Raw genomic sequence first — 22,090 nt, forward strand, 5'->3', positions numbered from 1 at the left:
CGGAGATGAGTATATTTGCCGATGACACCACTCTCTATAACAGATATGAAGGGAAAACAAATGAACACATATCCAAGGAAATGGCAGAAACACTAGAGGAAGACCTCCAATCCGTAGTGGAATGGGGACAAAAATGGTTGGTCACATTCAATGCTGCTAAGACTAAGCTTGTTTCCTTCAATAACTACAAGAAACCTTCTCTACCACCAATAGCAATGGCCAAGAACACATTGCCTTAAAGTACTTCTTTTAAACTCCTAGGCCTAACGTTTACAGGGAATATGAACTGGAATAGATACATTGAGAGCATTGCCAAGGCTGCTGCAAGGAAGGTTGTCTCCCTCTACCGTGCTAGAAAACTACTTACGCCTGACAGTATCCTATACCTTTATAAGGCAACCATTCGTCCATGTATGGAGTACTGTTGTCACATCTGGGCTGGTGCATCTGCTGCTTGTCTCTCGCTCCTGGACAGGGTTCAAAAGAGAGTCGCCAAACTGATAGGTCCTGAACTGTCATCTAGGCTTCAGCCTCTGTCCCATCGACGAGATGTTGCATCCCTCTGCCTGTTCTACAAATACTTTAATGGTAAATGCTCTGACGAACTGCAAACACTTGTACCTCCCCGACGTAACTACCCCCGACAAACCCGACAAGCTACTAAGTCTCATCCTTTTACAATAGAGATCCCTAGGTGCAAGAAAGCCTTTTACTCCAATAGTTTCTTCCCCAGAACTGCGGGTCTTTGGAACTCCCTTCCGGGATTCTGCTTTCCCAACTGCAATGATATGCAGAAGTTCAAGTGTAATGTGAACAAACATCTTTCTACTCTTCTCCCTTTATAATGACCCCACTAATTAAGTCCCTAATAGTAGCCCCCTGCTTTAAAGTGGCACTGTGCCTTGTTTGGGGTGAAAATTGAATAAAAAAAATTTTTTTTTACCCACCCTGTTCGTAAAAAAAGAGGTCATCTTCAATTCGTTCGTCTAATGCTTTACGGGAGATATTGTACGATTCTTCTACCAACGCCTCCGTGATTTTATTTTGAAGAAATTTCATTTGCTGCATCCGTGAGAGTTTAGGCACAGTATTCGAGCTATTAGACAGTGCCTGATCTGTCTGGGCAGAAATCAAATCGGGTTGAACGATTTGAAACCAGACAAGATAGCACAATAAATATCTGCAAAACAAGAGGAAATAATAATAATAATAATAATAATAATAATAATAATAATAATAATAATAATAATAATAATAATAATAATAATAATAAAGCCTGCAGGAGAGGACTGGTTTGTATAGGAGACTGTGTGAATGACACAAAAAAGAATTTAAAAAATACATAATGCAAAACACTGAAAGGATAGTTATGACAACAAGAGACACGGAAAAAAATTAACAAAAACAAGACAGAGGATAAGACGAGAAACGAAAAATAAGAAGAGAAACAACTACACGGAAGATTCGTTAGGATGACAAAAGATGAGAATAACAAAAACACTTGGACATGGATGCAAAAATGACACGTAAACCGAGAAACTGAATCACTAATAACTGCTGCACAAGATAACTCGATAAAAACTAATCACACTAGAGCAAAGATCGACAAAACATAAGAAATATAAGAAAACAGCAAATGAAGACTTTATGGACAAAGAGACGAAACGATACACCATATAGTAAGCGAATGCAGAAAACTGGAAAAGGATTACAAGAACAGGCACGACCAAGTGGTAAGGGCAGTAAACTGGGAATTATGCAAACAACGGCATCTTGAACGCACAGACAAATGGTACAACCATAAGTCAGCAACAGTACTTGAAAACGGGAACCACAAAATCATATGTGACACGGACATACAAACAGACAAATCCATCCAAGCAAGAAGACCAGATATCATAATAATTGACAAAAAAGAAAAGTTTTGCCAAATCGTAGATTTGCTGTTCCAGATGATTACAGGGTGAATATCAATAAAAAGGAGAAACAGAGCAAATACACAGAGCTAATCAGAGAGCTGAAAGGAATATGGATGATGAAGGAAAACAAGATAATACCTATAATAGTAAGAGCACTAAGAAAAAATTTGAAAAAAGAATGGGAGAAATTGGAATCAGAGAGATGGCTGGAAAGATACAACATATAAAAATAATTAAAACTGAAATATTAAGGAAAACTCTTGAATGAGCGGGACAGACAGGCTGCTGCAGAGGCAAAAGATGAAGTGTTACATGGAAACAAGAACATTGAAGCTGCATATCTAAAAGTCCGCTATTCCATCCTCTTCTCGGCTATTTAGCATCATTCTTTGGGGGGGGGCAATGATAAGGCAATAGAGGATGGGATAGCGGACTTATAGATATGCAGCTTCAATGTTCTTGTTTCAAGGAGGACGAAAAGCCCGAGGAGAGAGCGCTAACCAGACCTCCGCTGAGCAAGTGCTAAGAGAATTGGAAACTTGAGGAGACTTGTTGTCACTCAGCTTCCAGGGAACGCCATAGGTTGGTTTCAAGAAGAGATCTTTGAGGACCCGTGTGAAAGCGCCTTGTGAGACAACAACAACAACAACGACAACAACAACAACAACAACAACAACAACAACAACAACAACAACAACAACCACAACAATGAGAATTGCAATATGTCAAGGTAGGCAACTAATCTAGTTTTGATGAGCGGGTAATTTTTAGTTTGACTGAAGTGGCCTGCTCCAAGATGTCCAGCGGGATTAATAGAAAGCAGAGACGAGTGTGAGGATCAGAAGATATATCCAAGGTGTCAGCTGAGGTATTAAATTATTTGCTTGTGAGTTTAAAATTAATAATAATAATAATAATAATAATAATAATAATAATAATAATAATAATAATAATAATAACTAGCGGACCTGTGGAAATTCCACAGCAGCATTTTTCATATGTAATATATTGTTGCTGGGCATTCTGTGAGCGTTCTGTTCAGTATGAATGAAGGCACAATCAAATTATTCTAGCCGTTTTATTAAAACTATATCGCCACCTTACTGAAATAATAACTTTGATATATTTCCTGGGCTGATTATTTCATTATAAACACACCTTTCAATTAACTCACATTTCATCATTTCTCATAATTATTCAATAATTTACTATGTTCGACAATAATTTATCATACTACTAAAAATAATTTATCATATTACTAAAATAAAAAAAAAGTGATATATTGTATGGGCTGATTATTTCATAAAAACACAACTATCAATTTCACATTTCACCATTTTTCATAATTCTTGGATATGGTACTAATTTTGACAATAATTATTCATCATTTAAACTTACCATATCGCACACCTTACTGAAATAATACCTTAGATGTATTGTCTACGCAGATTATTTCATTACGAACACATCAATCAGTTAACTCCCATTTCATCATTTTTCATAATTCTTGGATATGTTAGTAATTTCGATAATTATTTCTTATCATTTTAACCGACATCATCGCTCCCTTACTAAAATGATAACTCTGATATATTGTCTGGGTTGATTATTTCATTGCAAACACAGTTATGCATTAAATTACATATTATTATTTTTCATAATTCTTGGATATGTTACTAATTTCGAAAATCATTTTTCATTATTTAAACAATCCTTATCGCCCTCTCTTACTAACATAATAACTTTGATATATTGTCTGGGCTGATTATTATATTATAAACACACCAATTAATTAACTCACATTTCCTCATTTTTCGTAATACTTGAATATGTTACTAATTTCGACAATAGTTTTTTTTATAATTTAAACAATCCTTATCGCCCTCTTCTACTAAAAAATCACTTTGATATATTGTCTGGGCTGATTATTTCATAATAAACACAACTATCTATTAACTCACATTTCATCAATTTTTATAATTCTTGGATATGCTACTAATTTCGACAATCATTTTTTATATGTTTAACCTACATTATTAACCACCCACTACTAAAATAATCACTTTGATAGATTATCTGGGCTGATTATTTCATTTCAAACACACTAATTAATTAATTCACATTTCGTCACTTTTCATAATCCTTGGATATGTTACTAATGTCGACAATCATTTTTCATCATTTTAACCCACATCATTGCACCCTTTACTAAAATAATAACTTTGATATATTGTCTGGGCTGATTATTTCATTGCAAACACACTAATGCATTAAATTACATATTATCATTTTTCATAATTCTTGGATATGTTAATAATTTCGACAATCATTTTTCATAATTAAAACCATCCTTATCATCCTCTGGTTACTTTGGTAACTTTGATATATTGTCTGGGCTGATTATTTTATTATAAACACACCAATTAATTAACTCACATTTCATCATTTTTCATAATTCCTGGATATGTTACTAATTCGACAATAATTTTCATAGCTTTAACCCACTATGTCGCCCCCTTACTTAAATAATAAGTTTGATATATTGCCTTGGCTGATTATTTCATTACAAACACATCAATCAATTCCGGGTATTCTCATAGTATATACGTTTCACCTATCTTATCCAATCCCGAGTTACGCCGCATATTCTGCCAGTATATATATTTTCCTATCTCATTCGATCCCGGGCAACACTGGGTATTCTGTTACTATATGTTTTCCACCTATCTCATTCAATATTGAGCGACGCTTTCTGCTAGTATATATTTGCACTTATCTCATTCAAACCCGGGACTAACTTCATGTCTTCCACCCCACTGTAAAAAATATACATGAAATAAAGTAATGTTTAAATCGTAAACTGTTTCAGCCATTTCTGGGACTGACTTTATATCCCCAAACCACTGCTAAAAATATACATGAAATAATGTAATGTCTAAATAGTAAACTGTTTCAGCCCTTTCCGGTACTGACTTCATATCCCCCACCCCCAATGTTATCAATATACATTAAATAAGTTATGTTTAATGCCTGAACGGTTTCAGCCATCTACGGGACTGATTTCATATCCCCTACTGTTAAAATATACATGAAAGAAAGTAATGTTTAAATCGTAAATGGTTTAAGTAATTTCCGGGACTTACTTCATATTCCCCACCCCACTGTTTAAAATATACTTAAAATAAAGTAATGTTTAAATCATAAACTGTTTCAGCAACTTTTCGAAATTAATACATAAAAACATTAACATGGTTAGAGATTAGGCAACCATTGCTTCAACCTGGATTTTTGAGTGTAGTATCAGTCTCAGCATCCCAGTGACTTAAATCCACCCCCTTTTTTGTCTTGGTTAATCGAGGAGATATCCTTCATTACTGATACAATTTTTATTGTTGTTACTGATCAGAGTGTCCCTTTTAGGGAGCTGGTCTCCCCCTCCCCAATTTTTAACCGACCTCATGTCCAACTCTGTGGGGAGGCAAGTAAACAAAAAAATATTCAGAAGGGACATTTTTCAGGGCATCTTTTTATTAATCAGAAGAGACATTAGCGCAGTTTATAATTAATCAGAAGGGACACTTCCAGGACATTTTGTAATTAAATCAGAAATTACTTTTCCCAGATGCTTTTGTAATATGAAAACTTTGTTACATTAAATATAGTACCTATTTACAATATCTAGATATGTAAACACCAGGGTCGTTTTTTAACGCGGACAAAAGGAATAAAAATTCCATTAGTCGTAAACGATTTATCCTCCACTTAGAGAGAAAAATTGAAATATAGCGTCTGGAGAACAGACACTACACTTTGATCTCAGCCAAAAGGCCAAAAAGAACAAATCATTTTTATTAACATTGCCTCAACAGCGAAAACATTTTTTTTTTGTTTTAGGAATTTCATAACAATTAAACGACCCGGATGTAAGTGTGACACACAAAAGAACACACATGCTATCATATTAATATATAATAATAATAATAATAATAATAATAATAATAATAATAATAATACACAGAAAAATGGTACAAGCACAAACCGGCCATAATACTGAAAGTCACAAAATCCTATAGGACATTAAGATACAAACGGATAAAACCACCCAAGCAAGAAGACCAGATGTCATAATAGTTAACAAGAAGGAAAAATCATACCAGATTTTAGATTTTGTTGTTCAGGCAGACCACAGAGTGATGCCTAAGGAGATTGAGAAGCGGAGTAAATACATGGCACTGGCCAGAGAGCTCAAATGAATCTGGAAACAGATAAGACAACTAATAGTATGAGCGCTCCCAGAAAACTTTGAAAAAAGAATAGGAGATATTGGAATAAGAGAGAGAGAGAGAAAGAGAGAGATAAAGAGAGAAATAGAGAGAGAGAGAAAGAAAGAGAGATAGAGAGCAGAGTGAGAGAGAGGGGGATGATAAAATACAACGGATTTAAATAATCAAAACTGCAGAAGTATCAAGAAAAACCATTGAATGTGGAGACTAACACCACACATAAATTACACACAATCTGGACACAGAAACTGTTACAGATGCAAAACATAAAGGAACATTGCATCATGAAAACTGAAACTTTAAATAATTGTAAGATACCTTTTCACTTTTTTGTGTGTGAGCATCATCATAAAGGGGCACCACACTAAGGGTCAAGGAGGATGGAAAGACCGAAGAGAGAAAGCACTTGCCAGACCTTCGCTAGTTGAGTACAAAAATGACTGTGATCTTGAGGAGGCTTATTGCCGCCCAAGTTCCAGTGAAGACCAATGGTCGCTGCCAACGAGAAATAAATAGTAAGCGGCTGTTGCAATAACACAAATTCTTTTGCAAAGCTTGTCGAAAGAAATGGAGAGTATTGGAAGTCAGGGTAGATTTGTAGTCACTTAGATTCCAGGGAAAACCACAGACTGTTCTCAAAAGGCAATCTTTGATAATAGCATGTGTGACTAATCCTAGTGAGTAAATAATAATAATAATAATAATAATAATAATAATAATAATAATAATAATAATAATAATAATAATAATAATAGGATACTTAGGAAATATGAAGCTAAATACAAGTCTACAGACCCAAAACAAAAAATAAACTACCTAATGTATATGGAGGATCTGACGCTATTTGCCAAAAGCAAAAACGAACAGGAAAAGCTGATAAACACAACCAGAATATCTAGCAAGGACATCCAAATAGAATTTGTGATGGAAAAGTGTTCATTACTGAAGATAAAAAAGAGGGAAACTAGATGGCAAGAAGAGATGATGGTGTTTGGTGAACATGAGATTTACAACTGTTTAGGAGTTCTGGAAACATACACCATCGAATTTAGAGAAAAGTTTAAATATCTGAAACACAAAAGAGGAAATAATGATGATACAATAACATATATATATATATATATATATATATATATATATATATATATATATATATATATATATATATATATATATATATAATATAGAAATAACCAGGATCGAGCAGAGAAGGCAGTGCACTGAGAACTATGCAAACAATTGCGTCTTGAAGACTCGGAAAAATGATACAAGCAAAAATCGGTGACAGTACTTGAAAACGGAAATCATAACATCCTATGGAACATAGACGTACAAACGGATAAACACATCTAACCAAGGAAGCGGAAATTATGATAGTTTACAAGAAAGAAAGTCCTGCCAAATCGTAGATGTCGCTGTCCCAACAGACTACGGTTTGAACATTAAGGAGACGGAGATATAAAAGAAATATACATAACTGGCCAGAGAGCTAACAGAAATATGGAACATGAAGAACGTCATGATAACACCGATAATTGTAAGAGCAATAGGAATAATCTCGAAAACTCCGAAAAAAATGACGAATGGGTGGAATTTAAATCAGAGGAAAGACTGAAACAATAAAACAGATAATGATGAAAACGGCTGAAATCTTGAGGAAAACCTTCGAATGCGGAGACCAACGCACATGAACTGCAAACACATGCCGGCCAACAGGAAACTACAGCAAAGTAGAACAACGATAGAGGAACACCATGTGTGACCAAGTAAACTGAAACCGAAAAATTGTAAGAAATTGCAATATCAGAGAGACGGATCCAATTAAAAACGAAACAATATATATTGTTATAACAATTAAAAAGGAAACAATATATATCGGTCTAACAATTAAAAAGAAACAATGTATATTCTTATTACAATTAATAAAGAAACAATATATATTGTTATAACAATTAAAAAGAAACAATATATAGTGTTATAACAATTAAAAAAGAAACAATATATATTGTTATAACAATTAAAACAAAAACAATATATATTGTCATAACAATTAAAACAGAAACAATATATATTGTTATAACAATTAAAAAGAAACAATATATATTGTTATAACAATTAAAAAAGAAAAATATATACAGTTATACAATTAAAAAATAAACAACATGTATTGTTTGTAACCCCTCACTCGAGAAGGTGGTTAAGGACAACTTTTTATCTAGAAATCTCGGCTCGTGCAGTCTAGTCTTCTCTGAGGTTGTTACATGAAATCTGGTATGCTGAAAGCGAATATCGAAGCAGCAGGCAGGAAGAAAGACAAACTCATGTAGTCTATCTACAGAAGCTTAATTTCGCAGAATTATGTACAAATGTTTTTACAGATCTCATTCAATTTTTGTAAGTTTTTTTTCACAGTCTCAAATCTCTTCACAGACAGCGACAGACGGTTGAATGAGGAAGGTGGAGGGGTCACGTCTCTATACGGATTCAACAAGCAATCTCCAACTAATTTGATCTGCGACTCAACTCTAACTCTAACTGACTAATTTTCGCATGACAGTCGTATATATAGTCGTATATATAGTAAGGTATCTGGATGGGGTAGAAATTCTCCCAGCTAATAAGATTTTGCCACGAAATCGAAAGCTTTAGGGTTTTGCGTGGGTACGATTCCCATACCTGAAATCTGAATTACTCATTCTCACGATTTTCAAGGTGAGATGTCAATTCTGACATTCGACCTTGAGTTCATTTAAGGCCAGACAATGTTATAAGTGAAATTTTCTTCTCATCAACTTTTAGCCGTAAAAATATATTTCTCTGGTTTCAAACAATATCTATTTTGACATGAAATAAAAAATATATATTTATCTGCTCTATCTTAACTTCTTGGGTTATCTGGCATCACCCGGGAATAAAAACCTACTTCAGCGTAGTTCTAACGCTCCTCAATGGAGGATTACGTTACATTTTTAACAATTATAAAAGAAGCAATACGAATGCGACAACCGTCAAATCAACTGAACAACAAACGTAAACAAAACTCTTCTGTCTACACAACTCATCACAAACAATTCTGTCGACACGACCTGAAACTGTACCAAACATTCCTGGCGACGTGACCTAGTACAGTCCCAAACAATTCCCCGACCTGACCCGGTCCCGAACAGCTCCGCCGACGTGAACTAGCATGGTGACGAACAATTTCGTCAACTTGACCCGGCACAATCCTGAACAATTCCGTCGACACGACCCGGCATAGTTCCGAACAATTCCATAGACACGATCCGGCACGTTCCCGAACAACTCTGTCGACACAACTTAGCACGATGCCAAACAATTCTGTTGACACGACTTCGCACGACCCAGAACAGCTCCGTCGACATGACCTATCATGGTACTAAACAATTCCGTCGACATGATTCGACATGGTACCGAAAAATTCTGTCGACATGACTATGCACGGTCCGGAACATTCTGTCGACACGACTCGGCATGGTCCGGAACAATTCCGTCGACATGATCCGACACGATCTTGAACAACTCCGTTGACTCACACTCTCATTTACAAAAATATTCTCAGTATAAGAAAACATAGCTGCGTTTATGTTCTTATCTTGGCTCAGGACGGCATTAACAGTGACCCGCATTATTAAAGGGCGATTTTGAGTCCAAATCGTAGGCGGTCAAGACAATATAATCTTGATCGCCACTGTTTGGAACGGCCAAAGAGATTTGTCAACAAGTACTCGCAAACAGGCTCGGCGTTGACTAACATTGCAACGGTTCGTTTTTGCTGTCGCCATTCACTTCATTTTTGCAAGCAAACATTTGTGTGGGCAATTATTTAGCTCCCAATAATCCATAAGTGGCTGAACCTGTTCATCTCAAATTGGAATTAAATAACATATATTTTATTATATAAAATATTATTAAATAACATATATTTTATTATAAAAATATTATTAAATGACATATATTTTAAGGAAGAGAACACCAGGCCTTGCCGAAACTTGCCGAGCCTAGTCGAGCCTTGCCGAGCCTTGCTGGGTCGTAAAATACACGTAAACTTATTTTAATTCATGAAAATTCCATATTTAATTATTACAGTCAATTATCTATTGAATAAAATATATATGTAATGAAACGTTTAAAAAATGACTTAGGTGCCGTCAGCTAGCATCGACACGAAAACATTTAGCGCTCTAGTCGCGTTTCCTTCCGTTTTAGGTAACCTGGTGGATAGATAAAAAAAGATTTAAAATTAAACCCCTGCTAACTATGATTGACAACATTAACAATGGCCCGCATTATTAAAGCGGCAACATTGACGACCTGTCCATCAGACTCAAAGCATAATCTTGCGTGGGTGTATAGGCGGTCTAACAGTGTAATCCTTCACATGGATAGATAAAAATATTTAAAATTAAACCCCTTCTAACTATGATTACTTTGCGCATGCCTAAAAGTAATTGAAATATGTCGGCAAGTTGAAATGATCAGTTTGCATTTCAACTTGCCGACATATGTCTGTATGCTTTATTCATCTATCCAAACAAAGATTTTATTCGTTATAACAATTCCTGGTGCATTATTACTGTTTCCTGGTAATTTCAATGTTATGTGACCAATAGTTTAAGAGTTTATCGGTTAAATATTTACACACAGACACACACATATACACATCTACTGTTTTATTTATATAGACGACTATACATCCTCCGTCTTGAATTACATTTTTCGAGTAGTTATAAGCTTGGAAAGACAGGAGGGCGAATTAATTCACGCCTCCAATTTTGTAAATGTCTATTAAAAAGTAAATAATTAATTTACTCACCAAAGTGTTATATATCACAAATTGAAGATAAAAGATCAATAAATAATATATTCAGATTTAAAAATAAAAAGTAGTGTTTTTTAGAAATTTATCTGTAAAGTCCGAAGTTTAAAACTTAAAAAAAAACAAAAAACAAAACGATATTTGTTTTTGTTTCTTTTAATGAAACCTTGGCCCTTCCTCCTTTAATTGAAAAAAAATTAGGGCTTGAATTACATTTTTCGAGGAGTTATAAGCTTGGAAAGAAGGGGTGGAATTATTCAATATTTTTCACAAAATTTCTGACACACCTAGAGAAGCGATACATTTTTTTCTTCACATATAAACTCAACCTCGCACGCCGTCATTAATGTCGAAACTCTTATTTGGAAACCGAAAGGTTATTTTGAATAAACAAAATGTATTTATACCAGTTGTGCGTGTTTTGTTATCGTCAACAAATGTATATATCGAGAAATGGCAGGGGGTTGATTTTCAGAAATTATGTAGACTTTAAAACACATTTGACCATCGGCTGAAGCGGATATATAACATAACGTCTGAATCGATGGAGGTTAAAAAAGAATAAAATTTAAAATATGAAGTTAAAAACGACGAACAAAAATACGCAACCCCCCCCCCTCAAGAATATGTATCATTGTGTAAATAGATTAAGGGATTTCTTTTCGAGTGTATTTCAGACGACAAGGAGTTGTACGACTTGTTATTTGTCTTTTCCCTTCCCCGTAAGACTTGAAATAGTTTTGCTCAGCAGTATTTTACTAATTCACCTTTGACTGTCGAGATGGATTTATAATAATTTATTTGAAAATAAATACATATGGGTCTTTATTATAAGGTGTTGGGATCTTTTATAAATCATTAAACCCACATTTTCGATTTTAGATTGAATTATTGAACGCTAGTCTAGCCACATCGATCTGCTATGACACAATGAGCTAGTCTGTTCGTGGATGATATTTTAATAACAATTACTACAAAAAATACTAATAAGAAATCTCCTACTCAATAAATACATGAAATTATTTTACTAAAATCAGTTCAATAATGATTACAAAATAGATGAACACTTTTTTTTTTAGAAATATTATAAATATCGGTCCAAATAAAAAAGTTAATTATTTATTATAGCAAATTTAAAAACCCACACCTTATCATCCATGTCAATTCTTTCGCTTTAACCAGAGTTTCGGAGTAGGAAAAGCTAGTATATTAGTTTAGATATCCCTTGAGAAACTATGTTCCTGAAAATGAGAAAAAAAATTATATACGTAGGCTTCACCATTACACACCTGTTAACATGTATTACCATGCAGTTCAACTTGTAAATGTTAATCATTCTTATACTGCTTCAAATATATAAAAAAAACTGTATATGGGCAACAAAGTTGACAAAGCAGAATATTAGACATAAAAAAACAGGAAGTTTTACGGAGTCAGATGGTGATTACCGATAATAGCCACCTGTGTATTTAAGGCAAGGAAATAAAAATCAGTAAAAGTTGTATTCTAATTCTTAATAATTCTTTAAAAATACTAACTCAAATAGGTGATATAATATATTTTAGGAAAATATAATTAAATGTCTTTAAAAATAATTTATTTTGCAAGAATGAATTATCTAATACCTTGTTTCAGTTTTAAAACATATGATACAATGCCTTTGTTTTATGTTTTAAATAGTTTCTTTTATAAATATAAGTACTTACATAGGTGTTTTGATTCTATGGTACTTCTACAATGTATGGATCGTACTGAAATAATAACGTTATTATTTAGAAAGCCATTTTAGCATGAGGGCGAGGATTTTGTTAACTATACTTTCTCCTAACAATTTAATAAATCTATCTATATATCTAAAAGAGTGAAAATGTTTGTGTGTGTGTGTGTGTGTGTAGCAGTGTCAGAAATTTCGTGAAAATAGCGAATAATTCCACCCCATCTTTCCAAGCTTATAACTCCTCGAAAAATGCAATTCAAGCCCTAATTTTTTTTTTCAATTAAAGGAGCAAGGACCAAGATTTCATTAAAAAAAAACCTGTTTTTTTTTAAAAGGTTTTAAACTTCGGACTTTACAGGTAAAATTCTAAAAGAACAATATGTTTTTTTTTGTTTTAAATTTGAATATATTATGTATTGACCTTTTCTCTTCAATTTGTGAGTAAATAATTATGTACTTATCGGGTTCTAAATTAATTATTATTAGACATTTACAAAATGGGAGGCGTGAATTATTCGACCCCCTGTCTTTCCAAGCTTATAACTCCTCGAAAAATGTAATTCAAGCCCTAATTTTTTTTTCAATCTAAGGAGCAAGGACCAAGGTTCCATTAAAAAAAAAAGAAAAAACAAATAACGTGGTTTAAAAAAAGGTTTTAAACTTCAAACTTTACAGGTAAAATTCTAAAAGAACACTATGTCTTTTTTTTTTTAAATTTGAATATATTATGTATTGACCTTTTCTCTTCAATTTGTGAGTAAATTAATTATTTACTTTCGGGTTACTAAATTGAGTATTTACTTTTTAATAGACACTTAAAAATTGGGATGGGGGGGTCATGAATTTAAAAAAAAAACGTTTGTCTAAAATATTATATTCGATTTATTGGAAAGAACATAAAATTTCACATTGACCCTGAAAATATCGTAAAAATAGAATCAATAGAAAAATTTTGATAGATTTTTAATTGAAAAATATTGAGTTCGGAAAATTCATTACTGTTTAAAAAAAAATATTTCTATTACTTTTAAAACAACTGTAATAGTTTATTTTGGAAGTATAATCCATAAAGAAAATAAATAACCCACTTTTAACAGAGAAATTCCGAGATTTTTATATTGTATTCGCAGTTTCGTGTTAGGGTTGTCAAAAATTCCTACAAAAATTCTGATACACCTAGTGTGTGTGTGTCTCTGTACATTTCCCTACCAAATAACTCTGTCAATTTTCGGTATAGAGACTCGAAATTTGGCATAAGGGATTTGAGATTTGGGAAAATCTTTTTAATCGGCTTTCGGCCAAAAATTGGGCTGTCAAGGGGTCTAAGGTCAACAATTTAACCTTGGAAAGCACTAGCAAACTCCTCCGCCAATTTTGGGTCTAAACACTTGAAATTTTAAAGGTAGGTTACTTGGACATAATTCAATTTTATTTGAGCCCCCCCAAATGTTAAGGTGTCAAAATTGGGGGCAAATTTAAAAAATACCTGTGCGGTCTCTGCCAAATTACTCAGTAAATTTTTGGTCTAAAAATTTGAAATTTTACGTAAAGGGAATTCAGAGATAGGGCAAGCTTTTTAATCGGCTTGGGTCGAAAATTTGAGCTGCCAAGGGGTAAAAGTTAAAAAGATTTACCTTTGTGGTATCTAGCAAACTACTCAGTCAATTTTTGGGTCTAAACATTTGAAACTTATATATAACGGGTATTCAGACATGCGGCAAGCATTTTAGTCAGTATTGGGGTGAAAATTTGGCTGCCAAAAGGTCAAAGTTGAAAGAGTTGACCTTTGCAGATTCTACCAAATTCCTTCGCCAATTTTGGGTCTGAATACTTGAAATTTTATATGTAGATAACTTGGAAATTGGTAAAACTTTGTATTTTGATTTGAGACAAAAATAATGAATGTTAAGGGATCAAAATTAGGGTAAAAGTTAAAAAAAAATTACCTATGCGGTCTCTACGAAATTACTCGGACACATTTTGGTCTACACATTTGAAATCTTACATAAAATGTATTCACACATAGGACAAGTTATGAACAGTGTATAGGGCTCAAGCAAAGCTGGGCTGAAAATGGCCAAATATAATTTTTTGAAGGCCAAATTGCCCCATTCAAAAGGCCAAATTCAGTAAATTTGGCTTTAAAAGACCCAATCTAGCAACCTAAGTAGCACAATATTTCTTTCTGAGTATTTATTAGTTCTCTTTTCAAATAGCTTTTGGATTGTTTTTCTCCAGACTATTTTTTTCGTTTGCAATAATTTAAGTAAACCATGGTCTGCACTGGACTTTTTCATCCAGATTGGTTTTATTGTGACAATTATGAGGGGCATTCCAAAAGTAATGTCACCAATTTTTTATTCCGCCCAAATGAATCAGATGGGTTTACAAATTGCTAAACTTATGCAATCATGACCTGAAAGTTTCATTTCTGTTGCGGACATTAACAATGCGAGACTAATTAAACAACACCTTTCATGGACGTGTGTCAGAAGCATAGATGTGTCATTGAATTCCTGGCAAAGTGCATTGAGAATGGTAGTGACTATGAAAAAAAGACTAAATTCTGGAATGCAAAAGATCACTCGTTTTACGGTACTACTTTTGTCTACGTAGCTCTTCAACTTTTTGAGTTAAAAAATAGGAACGACCTCTATATAATGAGTTGCATAATCTACCACGAGAACCTGCTGGTCACTTATTAAGTGCTGCCCATGCTTAATGCTGCTTAACTGATGGTCTTGTAAGAACCGGTATATCAACATGATTGTAGCCATATATGTCTATTACATAGAAATAGAAAGATCAACATTACAAAAACAAAACGTAAATAATGATAATTGCTCGCTCAATTTGCGCCACCAGTTTTTATTTCAAACCGCAAAAATAATTCTTTGATTACTATCTTTGAACAAGGGATGATCCCATATAAAGCAATCAATAACTTTAACGATTTGAAAATACAAAAAAAAACTCGTTTTTCATACGATTTGGACCCAATTTGTTGAATCTTGTAGATGCTATGAATTATAAACTAAATTTTCGCATTATACCAAGAAAAAATATTGTCCACTTAACAACTGTTTTTTTATTTTAAAGTGTTTGTATATTGTTTACAGATGGTGATATTGTAGAAATTTGATTTTAAATTATTTTAAAAGATTAGTTATATTATATTATATTTGACCCAGTGTTATAATCATGATTAGCAAAAAGATTTGCATGAGTTTTCATACTTGATCTTCATAAATTGTAGATTTGTATTATTTTTAGCCAGTGACCTCATCTTTGGTTTTTGTTATTTTCTGAGCAACTAAAGAAAAATGTAAAAAAAAAAAAATCAAAAGAAAAATGACACAAATAAAAAAATGTAAAAAAATCAGAAGAAAAATGGCACAAGTAAAAAATGTAAAAAAATCAAAAGAAAAATGGCACAAATAAATAAATGTAAAAAAAATCAATAAATAAATGTAAAACAACCAAAAACAAATGGCATTTTAGCCAGACGAGTGGCCTTATCTTTAGTTTTCGTTTGTAAAGAAAATAAGAAAAAAAATGTGAAAATGATCAAGACATAATTTAATAAACATCAACAAATGACACAAACAAATTAGAACCTAAAAATGCTAATAAAAAATCAAACTTTATAAAGCATTCATATATATATATATATATATATATATATATATATATATATATATATATACATATATATATAAAACGACATTAGTTTTGCACCAACCTAATATTTTCATAAAATATATATATATATATATATATATATATATATATATATATATATATATATATATATAGTAAGCTATAAAATATATATGGCGATTAAGCTACACTGTTTATTCCGCGTTTCATTCAGAGTCCTAGAGGGGATGAAACGCAGAATATTCAGTCTAGCTTAATCGCCATATATATTTTATAACTTACTAACTAGCTCTACCTACGTATTGAGCACTTTTGAAGTATATACTTAAAGTTTACGCATAAATTTATACTTTCGTATATTAATTTTATGTGAGTAAATTAAGTAGTTATATATATATATATATATATATATATATATATATATATATATATATGGAGAGAGAGAGAGAGAGATGTTTTATTTTTTTATTACCGTTTTATCTGTTTGGTTACATATGTTTCGTATGTTGGACCATGTTTACGATCCAACAGCCTCTAAAACACTTCTTCCAAATACTAAAAACCATTTCTGTAAGGTACGACGAGGCTGGTGGATCGTAAACATGGTCCAACATACGAAACATATGTAATCAAACAGATAAAACGGTAATAAAAAAATAAAACACATATTTGCTCTGCAATAGTATATGTAGCACTTTCTTCATATATATATATATATATATATATATATATATATATATATATATATATAGTAAGTTATAAAATATATATATATATATATATATATATATATATATACTATAACTTACTACCTAGCTCTACCTGCGTATTGAGCACTGTTGAAGTTTACGCATAAATTCATACTTTCGTATATTAATTTATGTGATTAAATGAAGTATATATATATATATATATATATATATATATATATAGAGAGAGAGAGAGAGAGAGAGAGAGAGAAAAAATAAAAAGGAACAAACCGTATTATGTGTTCATCAACGTTTCGTCTTTATTTCGAGACTTCCTCTGGATGAAATAAAGACGAAACGTTGATGAACACATAATACGGTTTGTTCTTTTTTATTTTCTCTATTTTGTCGGAATACTATTTCCATTATTTTCATCATATATATATATATATATATATATATATATATATATATATATATATGTGTGTGTGTGTGTGTGTGTGTGTATATTGTGTATTAAAACTTTAATTCGAGCTATTATATATAATACTGTTTCCTTTTCCCTCAGTTGTTCTTAAAATACTAAAACCTAGTTTATCTGAACACGGTTTTGATAAATTCCCTTAAATCCTACCAAACATACAAGGATGGATGCTTTACAAAGTACATTGGAACAAAAACAACAAAACAAAACAACAACAACAACAACAACAACAACAACAATTATAAAGCATCAGCAATTATTTAAACCCCATAACGCTTAGATGAAAGACAACAACAACAACAATAGCAATAACAAGTACAACTAATGAGGGTTGGGGCTCAATAATATAAAAATCAACAGCACATGGAAGAGCTGATTATCCAAGGCATGCAAAATAATACGTCAACCTATATAATATAAAAAAAATAATTTTATAAAATCAACACTAGGTTCTCTACAGTGCAATTTAGACTATAATGTATTGTGAACTGTTACTAGAAGGAGGCATGTGAACTTTTCTCCCGGTGCACCGCGATGGGTCCCCAACTAAAGCAGGTAACCAATCGATTTGATTAAAAAATGGTTGATTTCACAGTCAAGGTCTTCACTGCGTTTAACGTCTGTTATGTACAAAACGGTTTAAATGCACAAGTTTTTTTGGATTTGGAAGAAAAATGAAAAAAAAATGGATAAAAGATTTGTTATTAGAATAAAGCGTAATATTTTTCCATTCATATATGCTCTGTTGTCAAATATTAACAAACATCGAGCTTTCATTTTAAATAGTTTGGATTATCTATTAAAATATATGAACAAACATATATTCTTACACACGCACACACAAATATAAGAACAAACTTAACTATTTTCAAGAGAGAGCATGAATACCTATTAGACACGTCCCTCGGGTGTCTAAGGTCCCTCTATACAAAGATTTTCCAAGATGACATGAGGATTAAAATATTTATCGCAGTCCGAATAAGACCCCTTCGGTATGGTTACCTCATCCCAGTTTATACAAGAAATAGTCCATCTTTGTCAAATGATTTTGCCTATAATAACATCACTCGGTTGGATTCTACACCAGACTAGATGAATTCTTGTCCTGGAATCCGGTAAGTCCAAAAGGTTACAACAAAGATATACTATAACGTAGTTAACTGGCCAAGAATTAAAAGCAAAATTTATGTTCTAAACTTCGTTACTACATTTTAAAGTAAAGAAAAAATTATGGAAGCCTTGAATATCTATGCATCTCATATAGTGATCAAGTGTTGTCAAAATTGAAATAAATTGAGGCAAGAGAAATGGTAACAATATAGAATGGATTATTTATTTATTTTACAAAGAAATCACTACTGATCCAGACCCAAAGCCACTGAAGGATCGGGGGCAATGGATATAAGCTGGTAGTGTAGTAATCGTTAATAGTGTAGATTGGATGGAGTTTGGATTATTTAAGGAGATTGCTAATCAAGAACTTGTTTACATTTGGCTTGAAGGCTGCCATATTGTAGTCGGCCGGGAAGCAGGACAATGGAACAGTGTTTCACATGCGGGCAGTTATAGTAAAGAAGCTTTGTCCATGAAAACTGCGTTTAATTTAGGCACAAATAGAGTGAGAGAAATTGTTAATAGTGGTTGTAGTTAGTCGTGTATATTTGTGAAAGTTTGGCGGGGAAGGATTATAGATTGGAGCTCGAGCGCTTGTCATAAAGACCCGCGTGAAAAAGGCTGCAGAGAAGAGAAAAGGGTGTCAATCTCTAGGTTTGGAAGCCGGTTTTAGAAGTCTATCAAGGCAGGATTAAATTCGTATTCGCATTAGAAGTTGTTTAAGATGAATTATACGGATTCAATACAGATGATCATTTAGAAGTATTCAGTAAAAAAAAAAAAAAAATTGTGATGTGCTGTTGTACAGCTGACATTTAAATTAGTTAAGATCTACAACTCGGCGCAGACAACTTGTTAAAATAAATAGATAACAAATTTGTGACAACTTACACAAGTGGCATCGTTCGACAGCGTTCGGGTTGAAACGTCGTTTCTTTGTGTTCTGCTTGTCGCGACTACGGCAAATTTTATACACCCTACTTCCATGTAAAACTAGTCAAGCAAGAAATTTATTTCCCAAAATTTATGGGTGTTCTGTGTGTATTCGCCAACACGTATTGTCATCAGGGCAGTCTAAACTGTATCTTGACACGCTCGATGGAATAATATTAATATCTCATTAAGCAGGTTCGTTTCAATTACATTTTTATAGTTTGATTTAATCTCTATTTATTAAAATTTAGATTTTACGCACCTGCCCCTACCAGGCACGGTTATCAACTTCTTCACAAAAACTGCACTAAATATTGATATTATTCCCCCTGAACATTTAACGACATTAATTAATCTTTTTTTTAAATTCAATCTTCACCCCAAACAAGGCACACTGCCACTTTGAAGTAGGGGGCTACTATCGGGGACAATGTGCGGAGGCATTTTGAAGGGAGATGAGTAGAAAGATGTTTGTTCACATTACACTAGAACTTCTGCATATCAGTATAGTTGGGAAAACAGTATCCCGGGAGGGAGTTCCAAAGACTTGCAATTCTGGGGAAGAAACTATTGGAGTAAAAGGCTTTCTTACACCTAGTGATCTCTACTGTAAAGGAGTGGGACTTAGTTGCTTGTCGGGTTTGTCGGGGGTAGTCACGTCGAGGAGGTACAAGTGCTTGCAGTTCGTCAGAGCATTCACCATAAAAGTATTTGTAGAACAGGCAGAGTGATGCAACATTTCGTCTATGGGACAGAGGCTGAAGCCTAGATGACAGTTCAGGATCTATAAGGTTAGCGACTCTCTTTTGAACCCTGTCCAGGAGTGAGAGACAAGCAGCAGATGCACCAGCCCAAATATGGCAGCAATGCTCCATGCATGGGCGAATAGTGGCCTTATAGAGGTACAGGATACTTTCAGGCGTAAGTAATTTTCTGGCACGGTAGAGAGAGCCTACCTTCTTTGCAGCACCCTTGGCAATGCTCTCAATGTATATATTCCAGTTCATGTTCCCTGTGAACGTTAAGCCGAGGAGTTTAAAGGAAGTATTCTTAGCCATTTCTATTAGTGATAGAAAAGGTTTCTTGTAGTTATTGAAGGAAACAAATTTAGTCTTGGCAGCATTGAATGTGACCATCCATTTTTGTCCCCATTCCACTACAGATTGGAGGTCATTCTCTAGTGATTCTGCCATTTCCTTAGATATGTGTTCATTTGTTTTCCCCTCGTGCCTGTTATAGAGGGTGGTGTCATCGGCAAATATACCCATCTCCGAAACAATTTTATCAGGGAGGTCATTTATGAATATCAGGAACAATAAAGGTCTAAGGTCCTATGGTACTCCCGCATTTATACTATATTGTTAGAGAACTTGGATTTGTCTCTTACTTAAGAAGTATTTAATTACATTGTGTATTCTTCCAGTGATTCCATATGATCTAATTTTCCTTAGAAGACCATCGTGCCATACCCTGTCAATACCGCTCTACCCTCCCCTGTTTTGTCGGTATATACGTTCAGAGACTACAGATATCTGCTGTTGAACGGGCTTGCCTGAATCCATATTGTTTGTCAGTCAGGAGTTTAGCAGATGTTAGGTGTTGGACTAGGGCTTGATTAACTAAGGACTCAAATATTTTGGCAAAAAGTGGGAGGAGGCTAATGAGGCGATAATTTAGTGGGTCAGATCTTTAACCAGAATTCTTGAAGACTGGTACCACAGAAACGGTTTTCCAGCAGTCGGAAAAGCAAGATTCGCTAAGGCATTTATTGTAAAGTTTGGAGAGAACTGGAGCAATCTCAGCAGAGCATTTTTCTATTAGCACAGCCGGGAGGTGATCTGGTCCACATGCTTTTGAGGTGTCTAGGTTTTTATGATACTTTGCACCTGAGAAATGGTGATTTTCAAATCGTCTAGTGTGGCGTCTGTTCGCAAAGGAAAGTCGGGGAAGGAGTGGTGTGCCAGATCCAGTGTGGAGTTTGAGGCAACCGACTGGTAAGCAGATTTGCCTTGTCGATTGCCGTGCAAGCAACCTCATGTTTCTTTGATAGTAGGGGAATCGTTGACTGCCCATTTTCCAAAAATCACGGGTTCCTAATTTCTGTGCTTCAATGCGTTTCCTGGTGGTTTCAGTGTAATCTGTCTTAGCTGTCGCTATTACTCTCTTACAATTATTTCTTGCTTCTATATACTTCTGTCTGTTTGAGCTGCACTTATGTCGGTTGAATTTGCGGAACGCATGCTGTCTTTGAGCAATAGCAGCTTCACAAGCAGAGTTAAACCGTTGAGGAGAGTGGGGTTTGCTATAGAATTTCTGTGTGGGAACATGTGCCCCAATTGCAGTTTTTAACCATTCAGTGGTCTCATTTGCACACTGGGCAGCTGGGAGAGAAAATATATTTTGCCATTGCGCATCTCCGATGAGTTCCCTGATGGATTCCCAGTCTGCCTTTTTG

The 22,090-nt window shown here is 33.7% G+C and overlaps 1 protein-coding gene across 1 annotated transcript in view; it reads right to left on the reverse strand.

The window, feature by feature from the left end:
• Window positions 1–19,733, reverse strand: part of LOC145284094 (uncharacterized) — a 149,581-nt gene extending 129,848 nt beyond the window's left edge. The window contains exons 1-2 of the mRNA XM_080133159.1: window positions 19,594–19,733; window positions 948–1,180 (exon numbers count right to left, since the gene is read on the reverse strand). Coding sequence (XP_079989285.1) covers window positions 948–1,180; window positions 19,594–19,604 — 244 coding nt within the window. The 5' untranslated portion in view covers window positions 19,605–19,733. The remainder of the gene's footprint in view (window positions 1–947; window positions 1,181–19,593) is intronic.
• Window positions 19,734–22,090: the final 2,357 nt, after the last annotated feature.

This window comes from Euprymna scolopes, chromosome 8, assembly GCF_053919585.1.
Source record: "Euprymna scolopes isolate OS-2025 chromosome 8, ASM5391958v1, whole genome shotgun sequence".
NCBI lineage: Eukaryota > Metazoa > Mollusca > Cephalopoda > Sepiida > Sepiolidae > Euprymna > Euprymna scolopes.